Source organism: Oenanthe melanoleuca, chromosome 2, assembly GCF_029582105.1.
Source record: "Oenanthe melanoleuca isolate GR-GAL-2019-014 chromosome 2, OMel1.0, whole genome shotgun sequence".
Classification (NCBI taxonomy): Eukaryota; Metazoa; Chordata; class Aves; order Passeriformes; family Muscicapidae; genus Oenanthe; species Oenanthe melanoleuca.
In genome coordinates this window covers 32,907,890-32,932,996 of record NC_079335.1, presented here as the reverse complement: position 1 = coordinate 32,932,996, position 25,107 = coordinate 32,907,890, and the positions used below count along the sequence as shown (strand labels likewise).

The 25,107-nt window shown below is 36.7% G+C and overlaps 1 protein-coding gene across 7 annotated transcripts in view; it reads right to left on the bottom strand.

Annotated features, from left to right (window-relative positions):
- The window catches only part of NCOA2 (nuclear receptor coactivator 2), a 186,996-nt gene that overhangs the window by 48,962 nt on the left and 112,927 nt on the right, over positions 1 to 25,107 (bottom strand). For all 7 annotated transcript variants that reach the window (XM_056483702.1, XM_056483699.1, XM_056483700.1 and 4 more), the window contains 3 exons: positions 24,807 to 24,908; positions 23,740 to 23,912; positions 2,174 to 2,277 (listed from right to left, as the gene is read on the bottom strand). In XM_056483702.1, coding sequence (XP_056339677.1) covers positions 2,174 to 2,277; positions 23,740 to 23,912; positions 24,807 to 24,889 — 360 coding nt within the window. In that variant the 5' untranslated portion in view covers positions 24,890 to 24,908. The remainder of the gene's footprint in view (positions 1 to 2,173; positions 2,278 to 23,739; positions 23,913 to 24,806; positions 24,909 to 25,107) is intronic.

Here is a 25,107-nt window from a genome sequence, read left to right as displayed (position 1 = left end):
AGCCATGGAAGCCATGGTATTTAGAGCTGGCAGAAGGGAGTGGGTGTGGCTGAACCATCCTGCTTGGCAGCTGCCCAAACATTAATTCACAGGGGCTGCACAACCAAAGCTATCACAGATGTTTATTGGAGTACTAAGGAGAAAATTTTCAAAGGTGGAGATGGCAAGCAAGAGATTATGAGTGTTACTGGCATCCCACAACAATCTTCAGTTTTCCCTACTGTTTCCTAGAGTGGCAACTTCTTTGGCAAAGAAGTGCTCTCTGTGCTGCTCCCTCACAGCTGTTTCTTGAGCTGATCACAGACGTGGCCATCTGGGTTTAGAGTAACAAAGAGCCTTATATTTCAGTCTCTCATTTCTTTCTATTCTCTTAAGAAAACAATCTTGCAGGTAAGCAGCAGCAGGCTTTTGAGGAAGTTAGTGCACCAAGACATTTGAATATTTTAGAAGCCTCTACTTTTGTAATAATTTCTTACTTCTGTTCCCAGATGTGAGCCACCACAATCATAAACTTTTCTTCAGAGCTATTGGGAAAATGGGTGAGCAAATAATGGACAGTATAATGGAAGACAAATCAAAAAACCAGATATTTTAGATTATATATTGGAACAGAAAATACATTTGTGTTCTTTAAGACATTGTCATCTCTCTCAACTATTTTTCCACTCTGCCTATCTACTTTATGCTTTAAGCTAGAAATATGTTAAAATATTCCTCAGAGGCAACTGCCTGATGAATTTTACTCACTTTCTTCAGCTGGAAACACTCATTATTTTGAGGATTCTTCAGTTTTATTCTTTAATAAAAACATACAATTACAATTCTAAACCAAATCAACTAATAAACTGTTAATCAGCATTGCCATTTTTATTATTATTTGGCAATGAGAAAAGGTAGGGTTTTTTCAAGAGGTTGTATAAAAGGGTTCTGTAAAGATGAAATAACTGAATTGCATTTCCTTAAGGTGATAAAGACAAAGTATCCATAGTCTTTCCGCAGCAAATATAGAACAACTTTCAGTCCTTTTTAAGTTTCCTGGTGCACAAGGACCATGGTTCATTAATTAAGCTCCACAATGTTTCATTGTTAATATGCAAAAGAAAACTAAACTAAATTAAATGGAACAACAGAATAAATGAGTGATTTTACATGTCATGTTTGCTGCAATAGCCAATCACACAAGATAAGCCAGGAAAATTACAATCTTATTCTTATTTTTCCTGTGATTAAAACAGGTTCTTACAATTAAATTAATAGAAAATTAAAGATAAATTTTAACATAGCAGTGTAAGAGATGAATGCATAACCTTGTTTGATAGCAAAAACAACAACATTCAATTCAGTGAGTATGTATAATAAATATTAAATTAAATAAATGAATTAGTTACCCCCACTTTTCAAAGAACAATGCCTCCAACTTGTCTAATCTTATGTTTTGTAGCATGAATTTGGAGCCTTTATTTCGTATGCAGTATAGAAATCTATGTCTTCATTTAGCCAATTATGAAAAATAAAGCATATACTTAAAACTGTTATACATGCATGCAGAAATGACAGAATAATTATGCTTCTGCCAAAGCTGGTTCCTTTAGCTTGATTCAGAATTTTTTGTTTTATATGTCCTAAAGCAACATTTATTCTTCCTCACAGATAAGGTCCACAGCCAGAATGGGATGGGAATAAACAGTTTGCAAATGAGTTTAAGCAGATAAAGCAGTAGTGCCACAGGACAGTAGCACATGACATAAGGATCCCTGATAACATACCTACCAACATTACTGCTAACACACATTTGAAAGCCAGGCTTGAATCATACAGCCTTTTGGGGTATCAAAACAACAGCTAAAATCAGACAGGAATCTTAACTGAACAAACTGAAATACACATCTTGAAAATCTCTCCTATATTACTTTCATATTCTAGAGGGAAGAGTCCTGCCTCAAGCTGAAATGATAAAATATTAAAGCAGTATAGCAATGACATGCACTTTTAGAGAATATTATTCACTTGTATACTACAGTACATATAAGTCAACGTTTAAGTGCAACAGGTCTCCCACATGGCTCATCTCTCTTGACCATTCCTTTACAGCGATCTCTGACTACACCTTTTCATTCCATTCATCCTAGGAGGAGCAGAACTGCCCTAAACACAGGGATTTTGTGCTCTTTACCTCAAGCATCATTGGTCCAAGTGCATCCTTGTCGATGACACTCTGACCTGTAGATGATACATCTGCCTTCTGCACTTCATCTTCGTTAGCTGCTGCTGCTTTTTCTGCAAGAGAGAAAACGATGCGTTAAGCAGCAGCGGACTGATCTCACTGATACACCAAGAGCCCCAGAGTATTGAGAAGAGCTGTGAAATGCTTACAGTGCAACAGTTCTGAAAATGAGATTAGACAGTATCCCATAATGATTCAACGGAAGCATAACAAGCCTATTTGCCTCTCAGTTTTCAGGTCTTATGACAGAAACGAAATAATTTCTCATGTTTCTCTGCTAGACATTTTACCAAACTACAGAGCCTAACACTGGGCAAAGACAAGGGCTCTTTCAGAAGGTGCAGTGAGCAAAAACCAGGATGAAGGTGTAGTAGAAGACTGATCTAAAAGAGCCTGCAAAGCTTAGGGCTGCAGAGCTTTTCCATGACTGCTATATTTAGAAGGAAAACATAAGTCCACAATCTACAGTTTCAGTACTGAGAAACAGCAGCCTCAGTTCTGCTCCCATGTCTCCACCCACATTCTTACCATCACGTAATTTTCATACTGCCTTGTTTACCAATGTGTTATTAGAACTACATAAAATTTCAAGTGCTGCATTTGAAAATTACAGGCAAGAAAATAATGATTTCAGGTTCCTGGAACATAATTCAGCACGTTAAAATGTGTTGTATACAGCATCACAGGTTATACCCAACTCCAAATGTAGGGGATATTCACAGAACTTTCAAACCTAGTGTGTTTATAATTTCTATCAAGCAAGGAACTGTATTCATTTTTCTATTTCAATAATGACATTTTAAAGATGAATAAAAGTAATAAAACTACTATGTAAAATACATACTCTAATGCAGATTGTACAGTGTAAATTAATGAAACAAGTTACTTTTCGTTGTTAATCCTGCACTACAAACATTATTTTACTATTTTTCAAGCAGCAGTTATGTAAAAGCAGGCCCATCCTGCAATCTAGGATATTAAAAATCATTAGAAATTTCTTATTTTTAGTATGATGTAATGGATTACTTTACTAAACATGCAAGCACACTGAAATTATAACAAGAATTTATGTCTTCAACAATAAACTAGAGGAACATTCACTGTAGGAATTACTGAAAGTACCATGTGCAGATGGAACAAAGGGCCTTTGGAAAATGACTGTTAGTGAAAATTAAAGCATCAGTCATGCAAACTGAAATGTATCCAAGTGTACAGTATTTTCCACTATATGTAGATCTGCAATAATGCAGGTGAAGTTCTTTTGAACTTTCCTTGGCACAGGTTTTAAGGTCAGTGTGAATATGTGCTGCTCAGACACAGAGCAAAGGAACTGCTTTTGTGAAGCCCTGGGTGCTCTCCTGTCAGTGATCACCCACTGGCAATATGGCTTTGGTCACTTGGGCTGTCTCATCCTAGATTTCCATGGTTTCTTGTTTTCATAAAAGGACTCACAAAAATTTTAGCTGTCTTCTTAGGTGTTATACACTATATAACACCATTGTGAATAATGATTTAGCAAATTGCTCTGAAGATGGAGTTGCAGCAACGAACTAATTTTAAATCACTCTGATTAGCATAATCTGATAGAAATAAATTCACTAGAAATAACTATTAACATTTCCTCTGCCACTTAAACACACAGGACATAAAATTAGTATTTCTCGTTTAGACTAGGGGTGGGATTTTATTTTTTTCCTTACCCTTCTTGCTTTGGCAAAGAAGCAGAAATTAGGTGTAACAGAAAAACAATTGAACAATCCTTCCCATCCTACAACACAGCAGAGTTGGCACCATATGATGACACGAAACTGAAAACACATTCTAAAAATGCTAAAAGAACTCTAAAAATAGAGTTGAGCTTTTAATAAAGCCAGTGATGATATCTGTTTCCCATCTGTTCCTGCTAGCATAAAGTGATCTCTATTTTCACACTGCAAAATATTAGAATGGACAGGGATACCAGTTTCTTGCTCTTACTCGGCCACTGCTTCAGCCATTGATACCATCTTGATTATGAGAGAACATGGGATTATTCTCTATGAGCCAGAAACAGAGGGGCTGCAGATATGATCCAACAATGGTATGCAAGCACATTAATTACAGTTTCCTCATAGCACCAGTTTACAGATACTTTTACTGATTATTTTTCACATGATACGAAATATTTGCTGCTGATTTTTTCACTCTTATAACCATGGAGTTTATAAACACCACCCCATAACACTGATAAAAACAATTGCTTTCTTTCATACACACTGATGAGGTTTTATACAAAGGAAAAAGATGACTTTAAAAGAAGACTTGATTATTGTAATAGTAATCAACACAAAAGCTGCAAGACCAGGTCAGGCCAAGGATCTCTCAAACCTCACATCCAGTTCCTGAGAGCTGCTGCTTTCCTCTCCATTCCCTGTTTTCTCCATTTTGATTGTTTGATCCCTGATTGCTTCTGCTTCATCACCAGCTGTCTCTCACAACCATCTGACTTCTTAATTTTCTTTTCCCTTTGACATCCCCTTTCCTCAGAGGGCCCAACATCTTTGGGGATTCAAACTCAGTGCTTTCTCAAGGAAAGTGTAATGAACATTGAAAATATGAAAATGCTGTTTACACTCAAACGTTACCTACCCACTTTTCCCAGAGATGGTGATAACATACACTACTCATGAACTTTGGCTAGGCACTCTGAAGAGCAGTATAAATCACAAGTGCTCCAAACTTACAGACTTCCTAATTGGATCTGTAACTTAATTGGGTAAGAATTCAAGTAGCTGGAGAGCTCAGAAGAGACTACACACCCAGCCACAAGGCACACTTAAGTTTAAGTGGCATTGTATAGGAAACCTGGGCCTCAGACAGCCTCTGAGTAGGACCAGCTGTAATAGATGTCACTGTTATAAACAGCAGCTACTAATAATGTTCATCTATGCAATAAATCACCCATTTCTGACTGAATTACAAAAGCCCTTGTGCAGACTTTATCAGCACATACAAGACGAGTAAGCGCGAATCCTGTCAGCAGTGTCGTCCTGACAGTCAGTCATGGGCAATGTCTGGAAATGCAAATCTCTCCCTCAGCAATACAGCATGTGGGGCTAAGTGACAACAAAAATTTGTTGCAGGAAGGCTGCAAAAAAACAGTGATTGATACATGAATTTCTAATGCTGACAAAATAATGCATTAGCACAAGTCAGTATTCATCATTTTTCTTAACAGTTCCAGCTTCTGGTGGTGTTAAGTAATGGTACAAAAATGTGAAGTTTACTTTCCCTTCTTTACTTCTATCTTTTTTAAGTTCTTGGGAGCCCAACAAAGAAATCAAAAGCACAGAGAGTTGATAATTTCTACACTAGATTAATGATCTTTGAATGGCAATGCTTAGGAAAACAGCTGTAAAGGCCCAACCTTGCAAAGCCTCTCAGAATCCTGTTTTTGCAGCCCCATGAGAATTGTTGGTGTCACCCTCTGACTAACCACAGCCACTAGGCTTTGCCACTGCAGCCACATGGAGAGTGGGAGCTGGTTCCCTGACCTCACACCTTCCAGTGATGCCTCCTGCTAGAACAGAGATGCCCCTGTTAGATGCCAGCCAAGTGTTACCAGCTATCCTACAGGCACAGTGGCCAAAGGGCAGCAGAGAAAGTGTGGACAGAGAAATACAGTCTTTTGCTGCCAGAGGAAGTGAGCAGGATGGAAAGGGACTTCCCTGGCTTCATCTCCATACAGGGAATTCTGCACTGGAGAGGGAGCATTGAATTAGAAACTGATCCCTCCTAATGAATGTGGCTACCAGGGATCAAGCATATTTTATCTGAATTACAGTAGTATAAACTTCATGCACATGAAATAATTATTAGCTCTGCTCAATTAAGAGTTTTGCCTAGAGAGAGAAAAAAATTTAAATAAAATACAAGTACCCCTAAGAGACATACTACAAAGAATATATACATCCAATTATGTAGTATTTTAGTGATGTGTGTAATTTAGACTTTAAATTGTGGGTATATTTACAATTGCATAAGCAGTATTGTACTAAAATACATATTAATATTTTCAATTGGGCATCTTCCTAGAGATCATAAACTGTATTTACTTTTCTACATTTAACATACAGAATAAAGAAGGAAAAAAAAGCCCTCAAAAATATTTTTTGTTTAATTTACGAGTGGGAAGCCTCAAGCTTTATTCAAAGCTCATTCCAGATTCTGAAAGCAAACCTTTGTGAAATCACATTAGTTTAACAGAAATTCATAAGTCAGAGAAACAGAAGCCAAAAGCAATAGTTGGAAGTCTCCTGCTACATTTTAACTTAGCAAGCCTTCTTGGTTTTCCATCCTCCCAACTCAAGCAATGTCAGTTCTCTCTGCATTTCTGACAGCAGACTCTGAAGTGTTACTGACGGGCATCACCTTCTCTTGGTTGTGTTTCAAACCCTACTTTCCTACAGGTGGGCAGGCAGGACCAGCTGAACCACTCAAAAAGCTCTCTTTGTCTGAATCCAAGCTCTGCTCCAGCTTCCTTAAGGAAACCCACTACAGAAATATTTCCCCCTTCGTGCTCTCCGCAAAACCAAAATGCATTTTTGAATTAAAGGAGCAAAACAGCCTCTGCAGGAATTTCAAAAGGATAAGCATAATCTCAAAGAGAAAATTTGAATCAACATAGATTTAGCTTATTTTTAACTGGAGCAGTATTTAAGGTTCTTCACAAAATAAGAAGAGTGAAAAAGAGATGATGGTGAAATGGTGGACAGGGAAGGACCTACGCTCTAAAAACCATCAAAGAAAAAGGTCAAGCAAAAAAAAAAAACAAAAAACAGGTAAATTCAAGTTTATTATCCAATACTGTTTAAAACAGCCTTCCCAGGTGCCCTATATATAATTCCTGGTCTTTGCACACCCTTTTTGGCACAATAGGTAAAAAAATATAAACAAAGAGATTTGTAATAAGTGACTAGAAAGCACAACTCTGCACTCTTCAAAAAAAAGATCCTTGTAACAGTAACATGAACATCACTTGAAAGTGAATGTAAATGCTATACAAAGTTTAAACATGCAATTTAACTTTACACTGGAACTATCCTGAAAACAACTTATCTTCTCCATGTTTTGTATGTATTAGCCAACTACTTTTGTCTTGCCTAATTCATACACCTAGGTTTGCTCTACATGATCCTTCTGAATAGCTGTGCAAAGATAACACCCAATCAAGAAAACTGCAGAAGTACCTAACTATCCAAAGATAAGGGTAGATACAGTACTAAAAACTAATGCTAACATATAATAGGAAGTATACCTAGCAAAGGCTATATTTTAGCTGATCTTACAGTTTTGAGTATTTGATTAAATAACATTTCAAATATTAGATGCAATAATATCTGCATATGACTACTGCTAAGTAATTGTATTGACTGAGGTAACAGGAGGATTTTAACATGAATGGGGCTGCACAGAAAGTGCCTTCAAATGTATCAACTTGAATAAAACACAGATGAGAAAAAAACCAAGAAATTGTATTTGGTAATGTGAGCAGTTTTGGATCACTACACATGATGAAGTAAAGCAGTGAAGAACGTGCAAGTTATTTTGATGCTTGGTTAACCACAGGGAAAGCAGCTCTGCCTTGTAGCTGTGTAATTCAAAGCACTCGATCCATGGCTCACTTGAAACTTGATATCCCCGTGCACGTTCTTACCCAGTTCCCACTGCCTCAATACAAGTTGTTTTTATTCCCTGAAAGCAAGCAATTTTTCAAAACACCAGTGCCTAAGAAACAGCAACTATTTCAGCAATCAATTTTAAGACCAGCTTATCCCATCCTTGTGAATAAAGTTAGCTACTATTTTAGGGAAGTGATTATATAGTGAGGTTGCTCTTTCATCACACAGCACACATCTGTCCAGAGCAAAGAAGCTCTTAGACTCTTGAATACATATTTTCCCCCAGAAACTACAGATCAAGTCTTACAGGAAAAACTATGCAACATCTCAGGAAGGTTTTAGGAGGTAAAACAAGGGAGAATTATGCATCTGCACTGAACTAAAATTAGAAAAGCTGCCATATGGCTCTGTGAAGCCAGCAGCACGTTCTTATTCATTAGGAAGCATTCTGCTAACATAAAAACACAAGGCCTTCCTGTGCTCTCCAAATGTGTTTATCTTTTCAACATTAATGCATGATATATCATCAGGCTGCTGAAATCTCCTGCAGTGCATATTAAAAAAGCACAGCTGCACTTTTTCTCAGCACGTTTATTCACTGTGAGCACAGCTTTGCCCACCTCCCTGCCACAGCCCTCTTGTCAGCCCAGCTCCCCTTTGGCTGGAAGGGCTGCACTCCCACTGCCCAGCTCATCTCCCCATGCTCTGCTCATCACACCCACATGGTTTAGCTTCATATTTACTACTGCTGGTGGAAGCACACTTAAATGGTAAATGACCCTAGGGCTTAAGCTAAAAACCCTTGGAAAGCTGGAAGTAAAATTACTCACTCAGGAGTAGCAGCACTTTCAACGCTGCGATTTCTTTTTTCCAGCACAAGCTGCTCTAACTGGTGCTCTAACTTCCCATGGTAAAAAAGCAGCACTAAGGCACTAACTCTATGGAAAACTTCACATTCTCACAAAACCATCAAATATAGGTAAACATTCGTGGAGCTTTACAAGGTTTGTGTGAAGTCCCACTCTTAGAAAATTCAGTAACAGTAGCCAGCACATAAAATTTTCATGGACACTGAAAGGAAAACAAGCACTGAAAACCTATGATGGATTTAGGAATAGCAACAAATGGAAGCAATAACACCTAAAATTAATACTAGCTTTGTCTTTTAATAATTTTGACACTTCACCATCATTCTTTTCTTTTACAAGTCAGCATTTTTGTCACTCAATACACCTTCTGTAAGAAGTACTGCCTGAGAAATAATTGCCCCCAGCTCAGTTAAACTGGAACAAGGACAAAAATAATGAAATTCAACTTACCAAGGATAATATTTAACTGCTGGAGAGAAAGAAGCCTATCATCTCTGTATGTATTCTTAGCTAAATACTTTAAGAAGCATTTTACTACCTTTTCCTTGGTATCTTCCTCCCTCTCATTTTGCCATCTTTGCTGTCATCAACATCTATGACCTTTTTTCCTCCTCATTATTACAAAACTCAGAGGTCTGCTTCTTGGAAGTGAGGAAGAAGACAGGGGCAGCAGCTGAAGTGCCCACTTCTTCCTGCCCTGGCCCCAGGATCCAGCTGTCTCCAAGCCCCATGAGCTGGGGTATTGCAGTGCTGCATTCCTGGCACACAGCACCCCTCAGAGCACCAAGGCAGAATCCCCTCCAGAAATACACTAAATAACTTCTATGAAGATTGAGAACTCTTGGATATAACAGTGACAGCTAAAAGTGATGTTATTCACAGAAACAGCATTATTTACAGAACTTCCTACCTATTATCTGAAGATTCATCTACTTAATGCAGTGGGCAAGAGATTATTCTTACCTGGTATTATCTCAGAAGGTCACTAATCTCTGGTAAGACTGGGGACTGAAGCAAAACACAGAATTACAGCCCTCTCACTGCTGCTGCTCAAGTAAGGATTGAGGTGTCCTATCTGGGACCCCAAATTCTCAATGGTTTGATCCATCCCCAGCACACAATAAAAATGCAAAACAATGCAGCAATTAAAATAATTTCTTTGGTGATATTATTTCTAGTATTTATATTTATCAGTGAAGACACAGAAGGACAACTGCTATATTACCCTTTGAATAAAATCTAAACTAAGACTAAAAGGAATCCAGACTGAATCCAAAAACTATTTCTCACTCCATGCTTCATTTAAACTTGTGGTGATGTGTCAAACTACCATATTGTGAATGGAAAGTAATTTTTTATCTCTGGAGCATGGAATTAAGCTTCTTCATGACCATCACCTGTTGAATCCCTGGACATGCTGCAACATTAACCTTTTCCACTAAGTTTTCAAAAAGGTGGAAAGGAACGTAACTGGGTATAGTTTTACACCTGCAAAATTTTTAGACAGGTCTAATTACTAAAATATTTGAGTATGTTCAACATATGCCCTTATATGAAATGAAAGGCTGTGTTTAACTTGCAATCAGAAAAATGTATATTATATATTATATATTATATATATATGTGTACATGTATATATTCCTTTGTTTTAAAGGTAGTATCTTTTCCCTGAAAAGACCACCAACACTATCTTTCCAGTGTATACTGACTAATTACAGAAATGTCTGAATTATTTAAACATCAAAGGTACACTGCCCAGGAAATTTCCTTATCACAAGGCCAAAATCCAGGATGATGCTGAGAATTTATAATTTTCACTGGCTTTAAAATGCATTTTTAAATACAGGAGTTTGGGATTCTGTTTTTGCATTTACATTTCCTAAGAATGTGTAGTAACCAGTATAAGCACAAAAATCTGATTGATTACAGCGTAATTTATAGTATTTAATAAATGCCTAAATACAGTACTCAAACAATAAAGGAGTACACGTGTTAGATTAGTACATTGGCTGTCAGTGCCTTACCCCAAAATACCCTCAATTTAATCAGTCACTTATTATTCTGTGCTAGAATCAGATAAGCAGATTCAAATATATGTATCTGTAGCTGTATACACAAACACATCCAGGAAACGGTTTTGCATCTGTTGCTATTTACATGATTTCAAAACACTCACATAAACTACTCAACTGTGCATGATAACAAATGCCACACACCCATCAGCACTGACTTAAAATCTGTTGTATTAACATGGCTGCATTTCAAAAGAAAGAGCCAAGCTAACTGACCTCTGCAACTGAAATATTAAATACAAATATTTGGCATCACTTCATTTAACAAAGTAATTATTTTCTTTGGTATGTACTGAATTAGGACAGAAAATTTTACTGTATTTTTTGGCATTTGCAATTTTATAAGTGTTAGATATTTATCTAATGAGTAACCTCATCTTATTTTGATAATTCATCTCTCAAAACAGTATTAATATGAAGGGGTAAATGGGGGGAGTCCAAAGTATTTTAACATTTTGGCTGAGCTGATGTTTTCAAAGACAAGAAACATGGTAGAATCTGATAATTTTGGTCAAAACAGAACTCCACCATGGTCTCAGAAATAATATATTGCTTTTACAAAAGTTAACAGCCCTCCAATTGGTACTCTGACATGTAAAAACACAGGTCAGATTTTGAAAATAAAGATATAAGGGTTAACACTCTTTAGACTAGAATCTGCAGATGCAGTTGCCAAGCTAATTAAACTTACAGGTTTCCAAAATTTAGGTCAAAATAACATACTAGAAATGAGAATTAATCTAGCCAGACTCTGTTTCTCAAAGCCTAACTCTTCTGTACTCAACCAGCTGTTAAAAGGAAACAGATGACTCCCTTTCTTCAAATGCCACATCGTCATGATTACAAAATAGCTGTCTTATCTTAGGATGCTGATAATAAATCTTTGTGACACACCAGATCATCCACAACAACAGGCAAAGATCTTTTTGCTTTTATAAATATCCATTGACAACTGCATAAGTTTTCAAGAGAACTAATGTGGTCCACAAAAAAGAAATATGATGGATCATGGGCTCCCTGTGAGCCCATGAAAAGAAGTTTCCATAATAAAGCATAGGCCAAAATGGAGCACAGATAATTGAAGACAGCTAAGGAAGAACAGAAACAGGTTTAATTTAATGTGTCTATGTTAACATGGATTACAGGGCTCCTACTGTTTCTAATAGTCCAGATAATGGTAGATAAATCTTTTGCAAAAAAGCTCTAAATCATTAAGGACAAGTAAAGTTTTCTTCTATAACAGCCCAGTGTTCAGAAATAGAAGTTTGGGGCCCTCTTCTTACTTGTCTAAGCCAGCATCAGAGGCCTCAGCCAAATTTTCAAGGCAATTTAGAAACAGAAACTTTCCTATTACTGCAAGGAAAGAAGATGGAAAAACAAAACCTTCTTAGAAGAAACTGTTTATTTCTGCATGCTAGTTATTTAAAGGGATTTTAAAATCCAAGTCCTTTACAAAACTGTGTTTAAGATAAAATTCATATCTTTCAACAGTGGTTACATTATTCAGGTACATTATGAATACAGCGTGGCTGTGGTAAGAAAGGCAAAGATTATTAACCTGCATTGTTTAAAATATTCTCTAAAATTAAGAGATCTTTTTTCAATACCCTAGAAAATCTTGGCTTATCTTGTTGCTATGATTTACATCCAGACAAAGTCACTTTTAATCTCAATTGCATTAATTTGTTCTGTCACATATGAATTAGCAGACATTTTAAAATGTCTGCTAATGGCACTGATAGGTACAAATGGGCTCCCTTCAACAGACTGAACCATTCTTAAAACTTAATTAATTAGGCACTACCATTTCTATTTCTCTAATTCAGATTCATGACGCAGGGATCAGCACCCAGTCTGAAATATGTCAGTATAAACCATAAACAGAATATTAAACACTAATGGCATTGTTTTCTCTTTTCTCAGGGAGCTTTATCAGTTCTCTGCTGAGAAGAAACTCAGAGCTGTTTTAACAGTTCCCCATGGGAGCTCAGTGGAGAGGATGCTGCACGTTGTGCCAGCGAGGGCTGCCCAGCCAGCTCTGCAGTCTTGCTGCTCTTCCCAGCCCCAAACTCCTGACATGGCACAAGCTGGGAATGAGGGGCCCTAGTTGGGCAGTCTGAATATGCTGAGCATATGCCACTTTAACCAGGAAATGTTGAAGGTTGTGGTCTGACTCCAGCCGTGTCCCTCCTTGGCACGAAGGCTGGTAATGCAGGTCTGCAGCCAAGCCTGTGCATTACATCAGAAGTGATAATCCAGAACATTTTCCTCCAGCCTCCAATTTACTTATTTGCTTGTAAAAAGGAACAGGGGCGCCTGCTCCTCATTTTACATTTTACCCATTAGAGCACCAACAGGTGAGACCTTTTACATTACAGCTGTTATTTCCACAGTAATATGCATTCACCTCAGCCCAAACACTTAAGAATACTGGGACCAAAGACCTTATTAAATGAGCCAATCAACTAACCCAAAAAAATCCCCCCAAAAAAAACAATAGAAAAAACCAAACCCCTTCCTTTGGAAAGCATTCAAGCTGTTGAGATAAAGGATATATGCTCCTTGTCTGAGCTTCAAAGAAAGAACAAATGGCAATGCTCATGACCATCACACAGCTCAGGGAAAGGAAAAGTATTCTTGCACCAAAATTCACAATGACCCTGAGAAAGCCAATATTCTCCCTCAGTTATATTTAATAAAGGTTTTACAGATTAGCTTCTCTGCCTGTATCACTGATTAAAAAAAAAAAAAAAAAAGGGAAAAAAGCTTACTGGGCATATGTACATGTTAGATTGCCAATTGCAAACACATAATTGTATTTTGAACATTAACTAAAATGGTCTGACAATCTGTACTACAACGTTCACTTAAAATCAGCACCTCTTGCAGACAGACAGATGGTGGCTCAACTTTCAAGCTCAACAGTAATCACAATAATCTTTGATTTTTTCAGCAGTGTAACACTCAATGATTCATTAGTAACTTTTGTCACATTCCTTAAACTATTTGATGATTTCTTATCACAATAACTAAGAGTAAAAACATTATCAGAGGGATGACAGTGAATGGAATAAAACTGTCACAGGTACGTTGTTGCTGGTTGTAAAATTATGGCTAAAGCCACACCAAAGGCAAGAGACAGCATGACTGGGGAAGACATGAAAAACAAAACACAGGACAGTTACTGAAAAGAAGAGGAAACAGTACAGGCTTAAAAATAAAATAAAATCCATTCAATACAAAACTCCACTTTTGGCAATCAGTGACAGGGAGCATTGCATTCAAAGAAGTCAATGGGAATATGAAGAAACAACTAAAGATAGAAAAAAAACCTGAAATGTTCAAGTATTTCCTTCAACCCAAGATGGTGAAAGGTTTTATACAAAAGAAGCAAGACAGGAAGAATTTTATGTTATTGGCACAAAATACTTTGATATTTTTCCACCAAATATCAAAACAAACAAACCAAGAAAAATCTAAACGAGTTTTCCAATCTATATTTAGAAATTACAACCTTGATATCTCTTCCTCCTCTTTTTTTTTCTTAATTTTTTTTTAAATTTCCAAGTAGATTAAATGTTATATTTAAACACACTTCCTCTTCAGTGTTGAATATAGCCTACACCTAATTTCTCTGGAAGAAATCTCCCTCAGAAGAATCATGGGAACTGCAGGTTGTTCCAAGTCTTTCTAGGAAATTGTGCCTCAGGAGAAAAAGTACCAGTATAAGGCTAGTGCTCTTCATGATCACATATCTTAAGATGGCAAGGGACCATTCTAACCCCCTAGGCAGCACTCTGTAACACATCCCAAAATACTTCACCAACTCCTTCATCATGACAAGAACTTCCACTGAATATTTTGAAGAACATTCAGACTTTGGGAGGGCTGACAGAACTTACCAATTTCTTCATGAAGCTGCTCCCAGTTTTAGCTAACTTCCCATTGACAATCTGGCCCTTGTGTACAAATTTGGTCACGAATTCCAGCTGCTGGGCAGTATCCTGCCTTTGTGAGCTGGAGTCCTGTGTGGCAGGCACACTGTGGAGCTCCATTCTGGCTCCTGCCAGTGAGCAATGCAAGGTGCTGGGACATGCATTCCTGCCCTGAGACAACCTGGGCCCCAGTGAAGGGAGGTACCAACAGCTGCTTCATCCAAAGAAGCATGTGGATACTTATTCAGACAACATGGGCATATCTGAAGCATCTCCAGTTATGGAGTATCTACTTAATGGATTTATGGTTTATGGAGTTATCCACTTTAGCAGAATTTAAATTAATGTACTTTTCTGTCTCCCCTTTCTGACATTAGCTCTGATCTTGTGCAAGGGGAAGTGAAGGAAGGGGAGTGAGTATGTGTGTAAGTGTGCAGTGAATGATTAAGAGTACCCCTTGTCTTGTCACATACAGAGGGATGTGCCAACACCCCATAATGATGAAAGGAAACAGAAAGCATGTATGTATGTATTGACTCTAATTGTTTGTCTGAGGGCATTCACTATGAGCTCAACAGTGTTCATGACAGAGTAAGCAACTGATCACTTGCCATGTCATCCTTCAATCTTCAGTCTGTGATTTTTCCCCCAGCTGCCCACCGTGGGTTTTCATAAAAGAAACTGAAAGCTGAAGTAATAATAGCTGACTTATTGTTTTTCATATCCTTGCTGATTTCACACTCAAGGACCCCTATTTCCAACTAACTCTCCATACACAGAATGTTTTACAGCAATAACAAAATGCATGACTTAGAACAGATGCAATTATCTTGGTTCTAGTTTGAACAGAGAGAAGCCTTTGATCAATGCTTCTTCAATGTGCTGTGAATCCACAGGTTTTCAGGATTCAAAGGTGGTATGAAAGGCATTGCACCCTATTGTGAGTAAATATTATATTATTGCTTTTCAAGCTGCAGCCTTTAAAAAGAAAAGATAAAAGCTGTGTAACAAAAGCTAGATTCCTTAAAATAGATGATCTTTTTTTGACTGAAGTATCATCACTATTCACAGTGAATTAATTTGCTATTCCATAAATTAAGCTGTAACAGAGAGCCAAGGTAACATGAAGTCTCCTTCATTTACTTGCTTTATGTGCTGCTGAGATTAAGACATTGCATTTTCTAATCTAAAGCACACAGCAAGATTTGGTGTTCTACAGACAGCACCTTTTACACTGCAAACCATCCAGAAGGGACTAAAAACATTATCACTAAGACTCAAATCAGAAGGTCACAATTGCTCTTTAACACCTAAGCTTAGCATACATGTTTTAGCACCTAAACTCAGCCTTTGCTTCTGACCACACCTCTAAAGACAGAACAGCTGGTGAAAAACACTAGACTCAAAAGCTTAGTCCGTATGGTGGTGGTATGGATGTCAGTCTGTATTTCTGTATTTTATTTTCCTCTCAAATAAAAATGCTAAATGAATTTATGATATTTACAGTTCATAAGAGATTACATTATAAATTGCAAAAAAACCCCGAACAAGCTTGTAAAGTTTTGAAGTTTAAAGTGCTCAGTCACAATTTAAATGCAGTCTGAGAACAATACACTTACCAAGGAGGCAGCCTTCAAAACCCAGAATTTCAAGAAGGGATGTCTCCATCTCTCTTATGCAAGACATTCTTACTACAATCCCAGTAGTACATAGACCATAATACGGTCATTACATATTAAAGTAACTAAACCAAAACTTTAATGAAGATATCCCTATAAAGAACAAAGAGGAAACACTTGACACATATTCCCCAAAGAAGGTTAAATACAGGAGAAGCACCTCAGTCCTTTACAGCATTCTCCAGCTTTGGTGTTATAGATCACTACCTCTTACACTGCAATCAGCTTTGCAGCTATATAAGATAAACAGCTACACTTTACTAGTTTATTTTTTTCTCTTGGACCTTTAGAAGTTATGAAAGAAAACAAAGACCACAGAAAAGCAAATCTAAGTAGGATGCAAAACAAACAAGAAAGTTTTCCTGTGGCACTCCCAGTAATGACTATTTCTACCTGAAACAGACCAGTACCTTAACAGCTAAGAGTAACACTTGGTTTAACTTTAACCCATAACTTGAAGTCAAAGCTTAGGCTTTTGGTCTAAAACTTCAAGCAAATCATCTCTGGCATGGAAGACATCCATCACTGACTAAATGAAGCCCAAAGTCAAGAGGAATGTCTTGTTAGGTGACAACCATCACTTGACACCCTGCAACGCCCAACACCAGCAAGACAGCTGTGGGCACTGGCCAGAGCTCAGTCTGGACCTGTGTGGGAGTGGGGCTCCACTAAAGACCCATGGTGGGACAGATCCTCTACAACAGGACATCTCAAAAACACTGCTCAGGCTCACCACACAATGCAGCAATGCTACTGTCACAGGAAGGGAAATGGAAATGGAAACTCATGATCAGGAGGAGGAAAGGTGGTGAAACCAGGGCTTTTCAACAGCTGACTTATTTTCCATAGGTTAGTTTGCAGCCTGCACACTTGATGATCATTTTTACCTGTTTTCTTGAAGTAAGAGAACCACAGAATCACGGACTGGCTCGGGTTGGAAGAGAGCTTTAAAGATCACTTAGTCCACCCCTCCTGCCATGGGCAGGGACATCTTTCACTAGACCAAGTTGCTCATAGCTCCATCCCATCCAGCTCTGAACATTTCCAGGGATGGTGTATCCACAACTTTCCTGGGCAACCTGCTCCAGTGCCTCATCACTCCCATAATAAAGAACTTCTTCCTTATGTCCAATCTAATTCTATCCTCCTTCTGCTTAAACCACTGCCTCTTGTTCTGGCACTACAGGCCCCAGTAAGAAGTCTCTCTCTCTCTCTGTCTTTCCTCCATGCAAAACAAACCCCCTCTCTTAACTGCTTGATCCCAATGTGGACACAGCTATATGTCATAAAGTGTCTTCAGCTACTTATTCAGTAAGTAATAATAATTACATTATAGCACTGCCTCCACAGAAGAATATTAATATAGTTAAAATAATTTAACTTATGTGTACATAAGGTCTAAGCAAAATATTCTGCATGATACACAACTCCAGTAAAAGAAGCAAACACCAGGAAGTTTCCCACTTGATGGGTCTGCTGGCCAATGGCTACTTCTCATCAGACACAGAAAAGTAACTGATTTTTATTACCTAAAACCACTTTAAATTCTTCAGTGAATCAGTAATTCTCTGGAGTCATGCAAGTAGTAAAGTCAACATAAACTGCATATTTAGTCAGAAAGCTTTAGAATGTACAGAGGAAGATCAAAGACACTTTCAGTGCATCACTCTCAGCTATAGGTAGGGGAGACAGCAAAGCAAATTCAGTAATAGTTGTTGTTTTGGGTTTTTTTTGTAAATGCTCTGCATAAATTCCTTGACTTCAAGCACAAATGCCTGTGACACTTAATTCAGCCTTAAAATCCTATCAGACTGAAAATACAGTATATACAGTGATAGCCATGTAGAATTCCTTCAAAAAGAAAAAGATTCAAAAATTGGCATAAAATTTGAATAACTCATCTAAAATGTGATTAATATAAAAATGTAATTACAGTAAAATTGACCCAGTAAAATATTTGCAAAACAAAACCAACAAACAAAACACAAGCCTGCATATGCTCTCTTGCCTTAATATCCTGATTTTGCAAGATATTTATGCACATAACTTTGAACCTTTAAGTAGTTCCACCGACTTAACAGGGATTACTCATCTGCTTAAAGTTAGGCAGTTGCTTAAATACCTTGTGAAATATGATTCTGAATTCAGATCTGATAAACTCAATGTAGCAGCAGCCAAAGCAACACCTCATTACAGCATTAAGACCATGCTGCTTGCTTTCTTTTCTGATTTTACTTGCATACTGGTGCTGGAGGCAACAATTCACTATCTGCTGGAGTGCCCCTGTGATTACACAGTACTGCTACAGGGAAGCAAAAACTGGTTTTGCTATCAAATGTGAAACCAGAAAAAGAAGATAAATATGATTAACAACAAGCCTTCTTTTAAAGTTCATACAGGTTTCAGTGCATGTTTCTCTTCTTCAAGCACTTCTCCCTCTCCCAACACTATTTTACTTTCACATGGTGATTCATTCTGTCCAGGGTCTGTCTTTTAAGGCTATTCTGAAAATAAGATCTGTTTCACAACTCAGAAGTGTACATTAACAGCTAGACTGGTAATTGCCACGCAATATCCCTTCCCTGAACCACTGAAAAGCTGATCTACAGAACACAAAACCTCTTCAGAAACTGGTGACATGAAAACTGGACTCTGCAGAAAAATGGAAGTGACATAAAATCATATTTGAGGATACTTTACCACAGTTGATTATAACACACTGTATGTGAATCTAAATAAGACAAGTGGATGCCATCTTAAAAAAATGCTACAGATGACAGAAAGGCTTGGAGAATTGAAGGAGACAAATAAGAGATGGAGACCTGAAGTTTAATAAAAGGAATTCAGGGGACTTGGGAAAAACCAAACAACCCTATGCCTTGTACTTCTGTCAGGACACATTCCTCAGCACTCCAACCAAAGAGGTCAGAGGAGACTTAGCTGGAGAAACTGCTGAAGAAGCTTAAGGTGATTTTCAGTATCCTCTGTACCTACTGCATTGCTGATATTCAGACAGGAGGCTAAAACACAATGAGATAATGAAGAAAAGAAAGTGTAAAAGTCTGAAGCAGGATTTGTTCAAACAGTGAAATGTGACAAACAGTCTCTGCTTTAAAAGATGAGTTATTTACCTGCTGAGACTGGGGCCAGCAAGACAGATAAAAGGAGCTGCAAACTAAGGTTTTAATTTTTATAACCTGCTTTATACCCAAAAGAAGAAAAAAACAAAAAACAAAACAAACAACAACAAAAAACCCCAGAAAACCCTGAAATAAAACCCAGCAAAACAGAGACAAAACAATCATGAAAATAATGAGAAAAAACCCATTGAAATAATGAGGGGAATCAGGCTGGTGACAGGAGTGAAGGAAAAGGACTAAAAGGACTACTGCTGGAATAAAATCAAATGACATTGATGTGAAACAGTCCAACAGATTGTCAACGAAGGAAGTAGAAAATTCAGATTACTTCTATTTGCTGTCAAAATTTTGTTGTTATTAGATATGAGAAAACATTTTCAGCAGTATCTATGTGACAGAAATTAGTGTCTTAAATGCTGAAGTTGATTCTTAAAATAAGATTGGATAATAAAATCAATCAGACACTATTTTACTAAGCATATTTCTTAAGCACAATCAAATGGCTTTATAGCTCCTTGGCTGTCTGGCATAGAAAGGAATGTTTATTCCCAATGGTCTTTACACTTGCCTAACACAAGTTTTTTAAATTAAGCATGTGCAAATCAGAATTTACTTGCTTGTACACATCATGAACACACCTGCAACATATATGACCATTACTCTTTCTAAGAAACTTAACATGGAGTGCAAACAACAGGAGAGCTTACACTTCAATGACCACGTAACACAACTGTTCCAAATTACTTTTATGTTAAAAAAATAAAAAACTGAATGAATGTTTTCCAAAGTGCTTGAAACACAAGTCTCAAATCCCCAATAGAGAGAGCCATTTCAGATTTACATGAATACAACTTCTGTTTCATCTTCATGCTATAATCATGATTTTTCATCTCCTCTGGACATTCACAAAATCTCTATCCAATCATTGTAAGATAATATTATAAAAGTCCTCAGTAGAAAATTAAGCTTTTGTAAAATAACTTGTCATCACTTTTCCAAGTACTAAAACCATTTCAAAACCCAGATGAAAACTTAATGCAGATATCCTTCAAATATCTTAAATTCTTTTAATGAATTCAGCTTTACACATGCATTTATAACTTGCCTTCAAATTGTAATAAAGAGAATCTCTAACATACCACAACTTAGGAATCTTTGAAGTACATACTGTGAGAAATGATATGAAGATAACAGATAAAGTATTCCAAGTATATATTTGCATATAAAATAGATGAGGACAACATTATATTAAATTATATAGTATTATTAAAGCAAAAGATCTATTACATTTTTCAGCTACCAGCCCAGCTAACTTGACATGGGAAACAATACCAATCTGCATTTCATCCTTCCTTGCTCTCACTCCTAGAACCTTGAATAAAGTTTCCTTGACAAATCTCAGTAGCAGCTATAAAACTTGTTGCTTTCAGTGGCTTTACAAAGTATTTATAACTGAGTGCTTTTGGAGGTAATTAGACCTTCATGTGCAATTTGAATTTTTAATATGTATTCAAAGAAACAACCTCTTTATTAAAACTTCTAAACAATAAAACTGTAAATTAAGTTCTCACTGATTTAATTAATCTGCTTTGGAGGAAAACTAGAGCAGACCCACTGTGTGACCACTAAGCTATCTTAATTTTTCCATGTCAGTGAAGAATCACTGAAGAGTTTCAGGACATTCACTTAGTTCTGTCGTACAAGTATTCTGCATAACACTAAAAAAATCAACAAAGCAACTGTAATCAAATATTATTTTAACTGGAGTCTTATGGCACTTCATGCAAGTATAGCATTATTTTAATGACTTATTTTAGAAATAGATAATGCAAGTTTTTGACTGTTGTCAAGGTGTTCTAAAAGGTCTTCACAGTCAGAAAGATCTGGAACAACCTACAAGTTAATACATTTAAGTGATAAGCATATCTAAGTGCAGGCTTCCTAATGTGAGGTAATAAACTACCTATAAAACATGAGAGCAATAGTAATAGCCTCACTAGATCTTCAACCTGTTTGCATTGTTTATGTCAGGTTTTTTATAACATTATATTGTACTGTTTGTGCAATTTAGACATTTAATACATGTGAGACATTTTTGTTAATGAAATGCCTGTTCCAAAATAAGACTGCATTTCAGAGTATACTGTCATTTGAATTTTTCTTAAAAGGAAAAGCCTTTAAAATCTGCCATTACAACAAACAGAAGCAGCTTCTATGGAGGAATAGGTACCAAACTTTTATCAGCTCAAAGGAATTTCAAATATTCTGCTCTTTATGCCTAGACTCTGAGATGCTATTAATGACCACCTTGAAGGTCTCAGTTTTTTGCCCCTTAGAGACACCTAGTCAGTCTGTACCACCTATGAGTTTTATGCAAATATCCAGTTACCAGAATATCTAATTGTCCTTAACTGAAGAACCTTGTGTAACAAATCGACATCAAAAAGAGCAACTTAGTGTCTTTATTGCTCAAGGGCTGCAAACTACTTCTACTTGTGGAAATAAACAGTGCTCACAGTAGTTTAGTCTGTCTTCAGAACTGTATATTCAGTTGTTTTTGCAATGAGACTTTATGACCTTAAAAAATTAACTGCACATTCAGCTTTGGCACAATTCTGGCCCAAGATGATTTCAATATTTACATTTAATCTGGTCTGATGAGTGTGAATATTTTATAACTATATGAAAACTGTTGCAGGGTTATTGGTCCTAAACAATAAAACCCTGGACTTGACAAAGTTACCATGAGTTTGAGCCATATTTGCAGACTAGATTTTCTAGAACTGCTGACAGAATTACTGAAGTGGACTTAGCAGGTTTTCCTTTGTGCACTCACTTCCCAGGAAAAGAAATTTTTTTTGTCCTTTTCTCAGGTAAAGATAAGGAGTATGCGTTGCTTGGTGACAGGAAAAAAAAAAAAAAAAAAAAAGTTAAAAATCAATTTGAGAAAACAGTGAAGAAAATAAGGGAAAAATAAGATCTCAAAAGCCAGCAAGGTGCACAACAATGATGGACATTGTGTGAGGTTAACAAGTATACTTATAATATGGGGCATGGCAACATCACTAGAATATCCACTTTAAAAATCATAGCAACCTAACAGCAAAAAGAAGAGAACAAGCTAAAAAATAGGAACACTCCCTAAGATTAATCAGTTAGACCCACTTTGGAGGCAGCTGACACAATCTGACTCTTTCCACTTTCCATTTAGCTTTGAATAGACTGATGCCTAAAACTGTAGATCTACTTATATACTTAGATAAATATGTATGAAACATGTAGTCACTTTTATAATTTTACACACCCAGTATGGAAAGAACTATTTTCTCACAGAAAAGTGAAAGATGTTTAAAGTGTTTGAAAATCAAAGGAATTGCTCTCAACACAGTTTACAAAGAGATATAAATCATCTACACTGAAAGAAAAACTATATGCACCCACTTTAAGAATTTGAATCTGTCCCAAACACCTGCAGTGTGCCTGCCTAGACAGACCTGTGCCACAAAACCCACTTCCAAAAAAATTTAAAGTTTCTAGAAGATTTGGGTTTTCTCTTTGAATAGGAAATATATCAAAAGAAAAGAAATACAAAACTAATCTTCTAGACAAAGAACAGGAAGAAAACTGTCACGTTCTGTGGTTTACATTTATAACAGGGCCCTATCTAGAGATTAGAATAGTTTCAAATCTATTGTAGTCGAGGATATGATGTCATCATTTAAAGGACGCAGATAATTTAGTCCACAATATCTATTCATACCAACAAAAGAAAGCAAAACGAGTATGCAGAACACTCACAGACCCCACTCTCCTGGATTATTTCTCTTGCATGGATTCATCATCCATGTAAGAGTATGTGGTTTTTTTCCCCAAAGTGGAACTTTTGTGAAAGCACAAGTGATTTCAATTCCATTAGGTACACACAGATCAGACTGATCAATTTTCTCTCCCTCTAAACAACTTTCAGTGAAGCTTATTTTAAAAATACTGAATATGATACTTAACACACTCTATTCACATGACTTTACAGCATCATTCCTTACTGGTTAATAGAAAACTTGGGAATTTGCTAAAGAAAGGCTGAAGAGACAATCAGGTTAGCCAAAACCAAAATAACAATCAACACAAAATATTCAAAGTTAATTACTTAGTCTTCTTACCTTGTTCTTTTATCTGACGAATTTGCTTCACAGTTTCTTTCAAGATTGCACATTTGTCAGGTTTAAAGTTAAAGTTGTCAATATCATTAAAATTTGCAAAAATCAGCTCTGCAAGTTCTTCAATGTATTTATTCTCTTGCTCACGATTGCGTTTCTCAGTGCTTCTTTTAGGGCTGAAAGAGAAGTTTATAAAAATGCTGCCTTTAATGTCAGTTTACTTGCCTTCTGGCCAGCTCAGAGATGATTTCAAAAGGTAAGACACTAGTTTAACAAAAACAGAAAGAGAACTGCCCTCTCTCACTACTAAAATATAACTTACAAGTTTCTCAGAAAAAGATTTCTTCTGGAACAAGGAAAGGAGCATTAGAAAAGATGTTACTTTTTTTTTTTCCCAGCAGTCATGTTTTTGTTTCAAAAGAGGATTGGGATTAGAAATTGAAAACACAAGATTATTTTGGGGGGGAGGGGGGCAGGATTTGAATATTTACAAGTATCCCTCCCACATGGCACTAAGAATCCAAAGAGTATTATATAGTGATTGTGCATGAGAAAATAAAACAGCTTAAATAGTTACATTAAGCAATCATTACTCTCTGCTGTGAATTTATGGCAGTCTTAGGAAAAGATGATGAATGAGTGGTTATGCTTTAAAATGCATTTGTGTTGGTAACAGAACTGCTGTAAAGCTGGAAAATATTTTTCAAGACCTAGATTATAATGTGCAACAGAGGTGGTAGAAAAAAATCTTGGATTGACAAAATGAGTGACTGAAGACTTCTTGCAGTGAAAGCCAAAAGCTATTTTTACATCTCTCCTAAATTTTCACCAAAATTCTGCATTTTGGCACAACACTGGATTCAAAAATAAACAAATAAATAACAATAAAATATGAATGTTCTCATCTTCATCCCAAACCCTCAACAACACAGAATTACTGCAATAAAGTAGTTTGGCACTAACTTCTCTTTGCAAGAATGTTGTTTGTCATCTTCTAACTGAAAAACAGAAGCACATGTAACATTTTTTTAACTCATTCTCTCAATATTTCCAGAAGTAAATGGTCTAACCTGGGTCCAACCTGATCGGGATCCTTGCGCTTTCTTGACTCTGCTCTGGATGGGTCAGAGGTATTTTCTCCCATCCCACTCATCTTGAACACATATCAGCAACTAAAAGGAAGAAAGTGCAAGAAGGGGTTATGGCAGAAAAGTCTTGAGTTCTCAGTTCATATTTCCAAGTTTCTCATTCTGTGCTCAACTATGATTTTACTTGGCAAATCTATCATTTGAAACAGAACTTGTCTGAAAGGCATCAATAAAAACACTGTGTTTATGACCCCACAAAATGCTGCACAAAACTCCTTGAGCA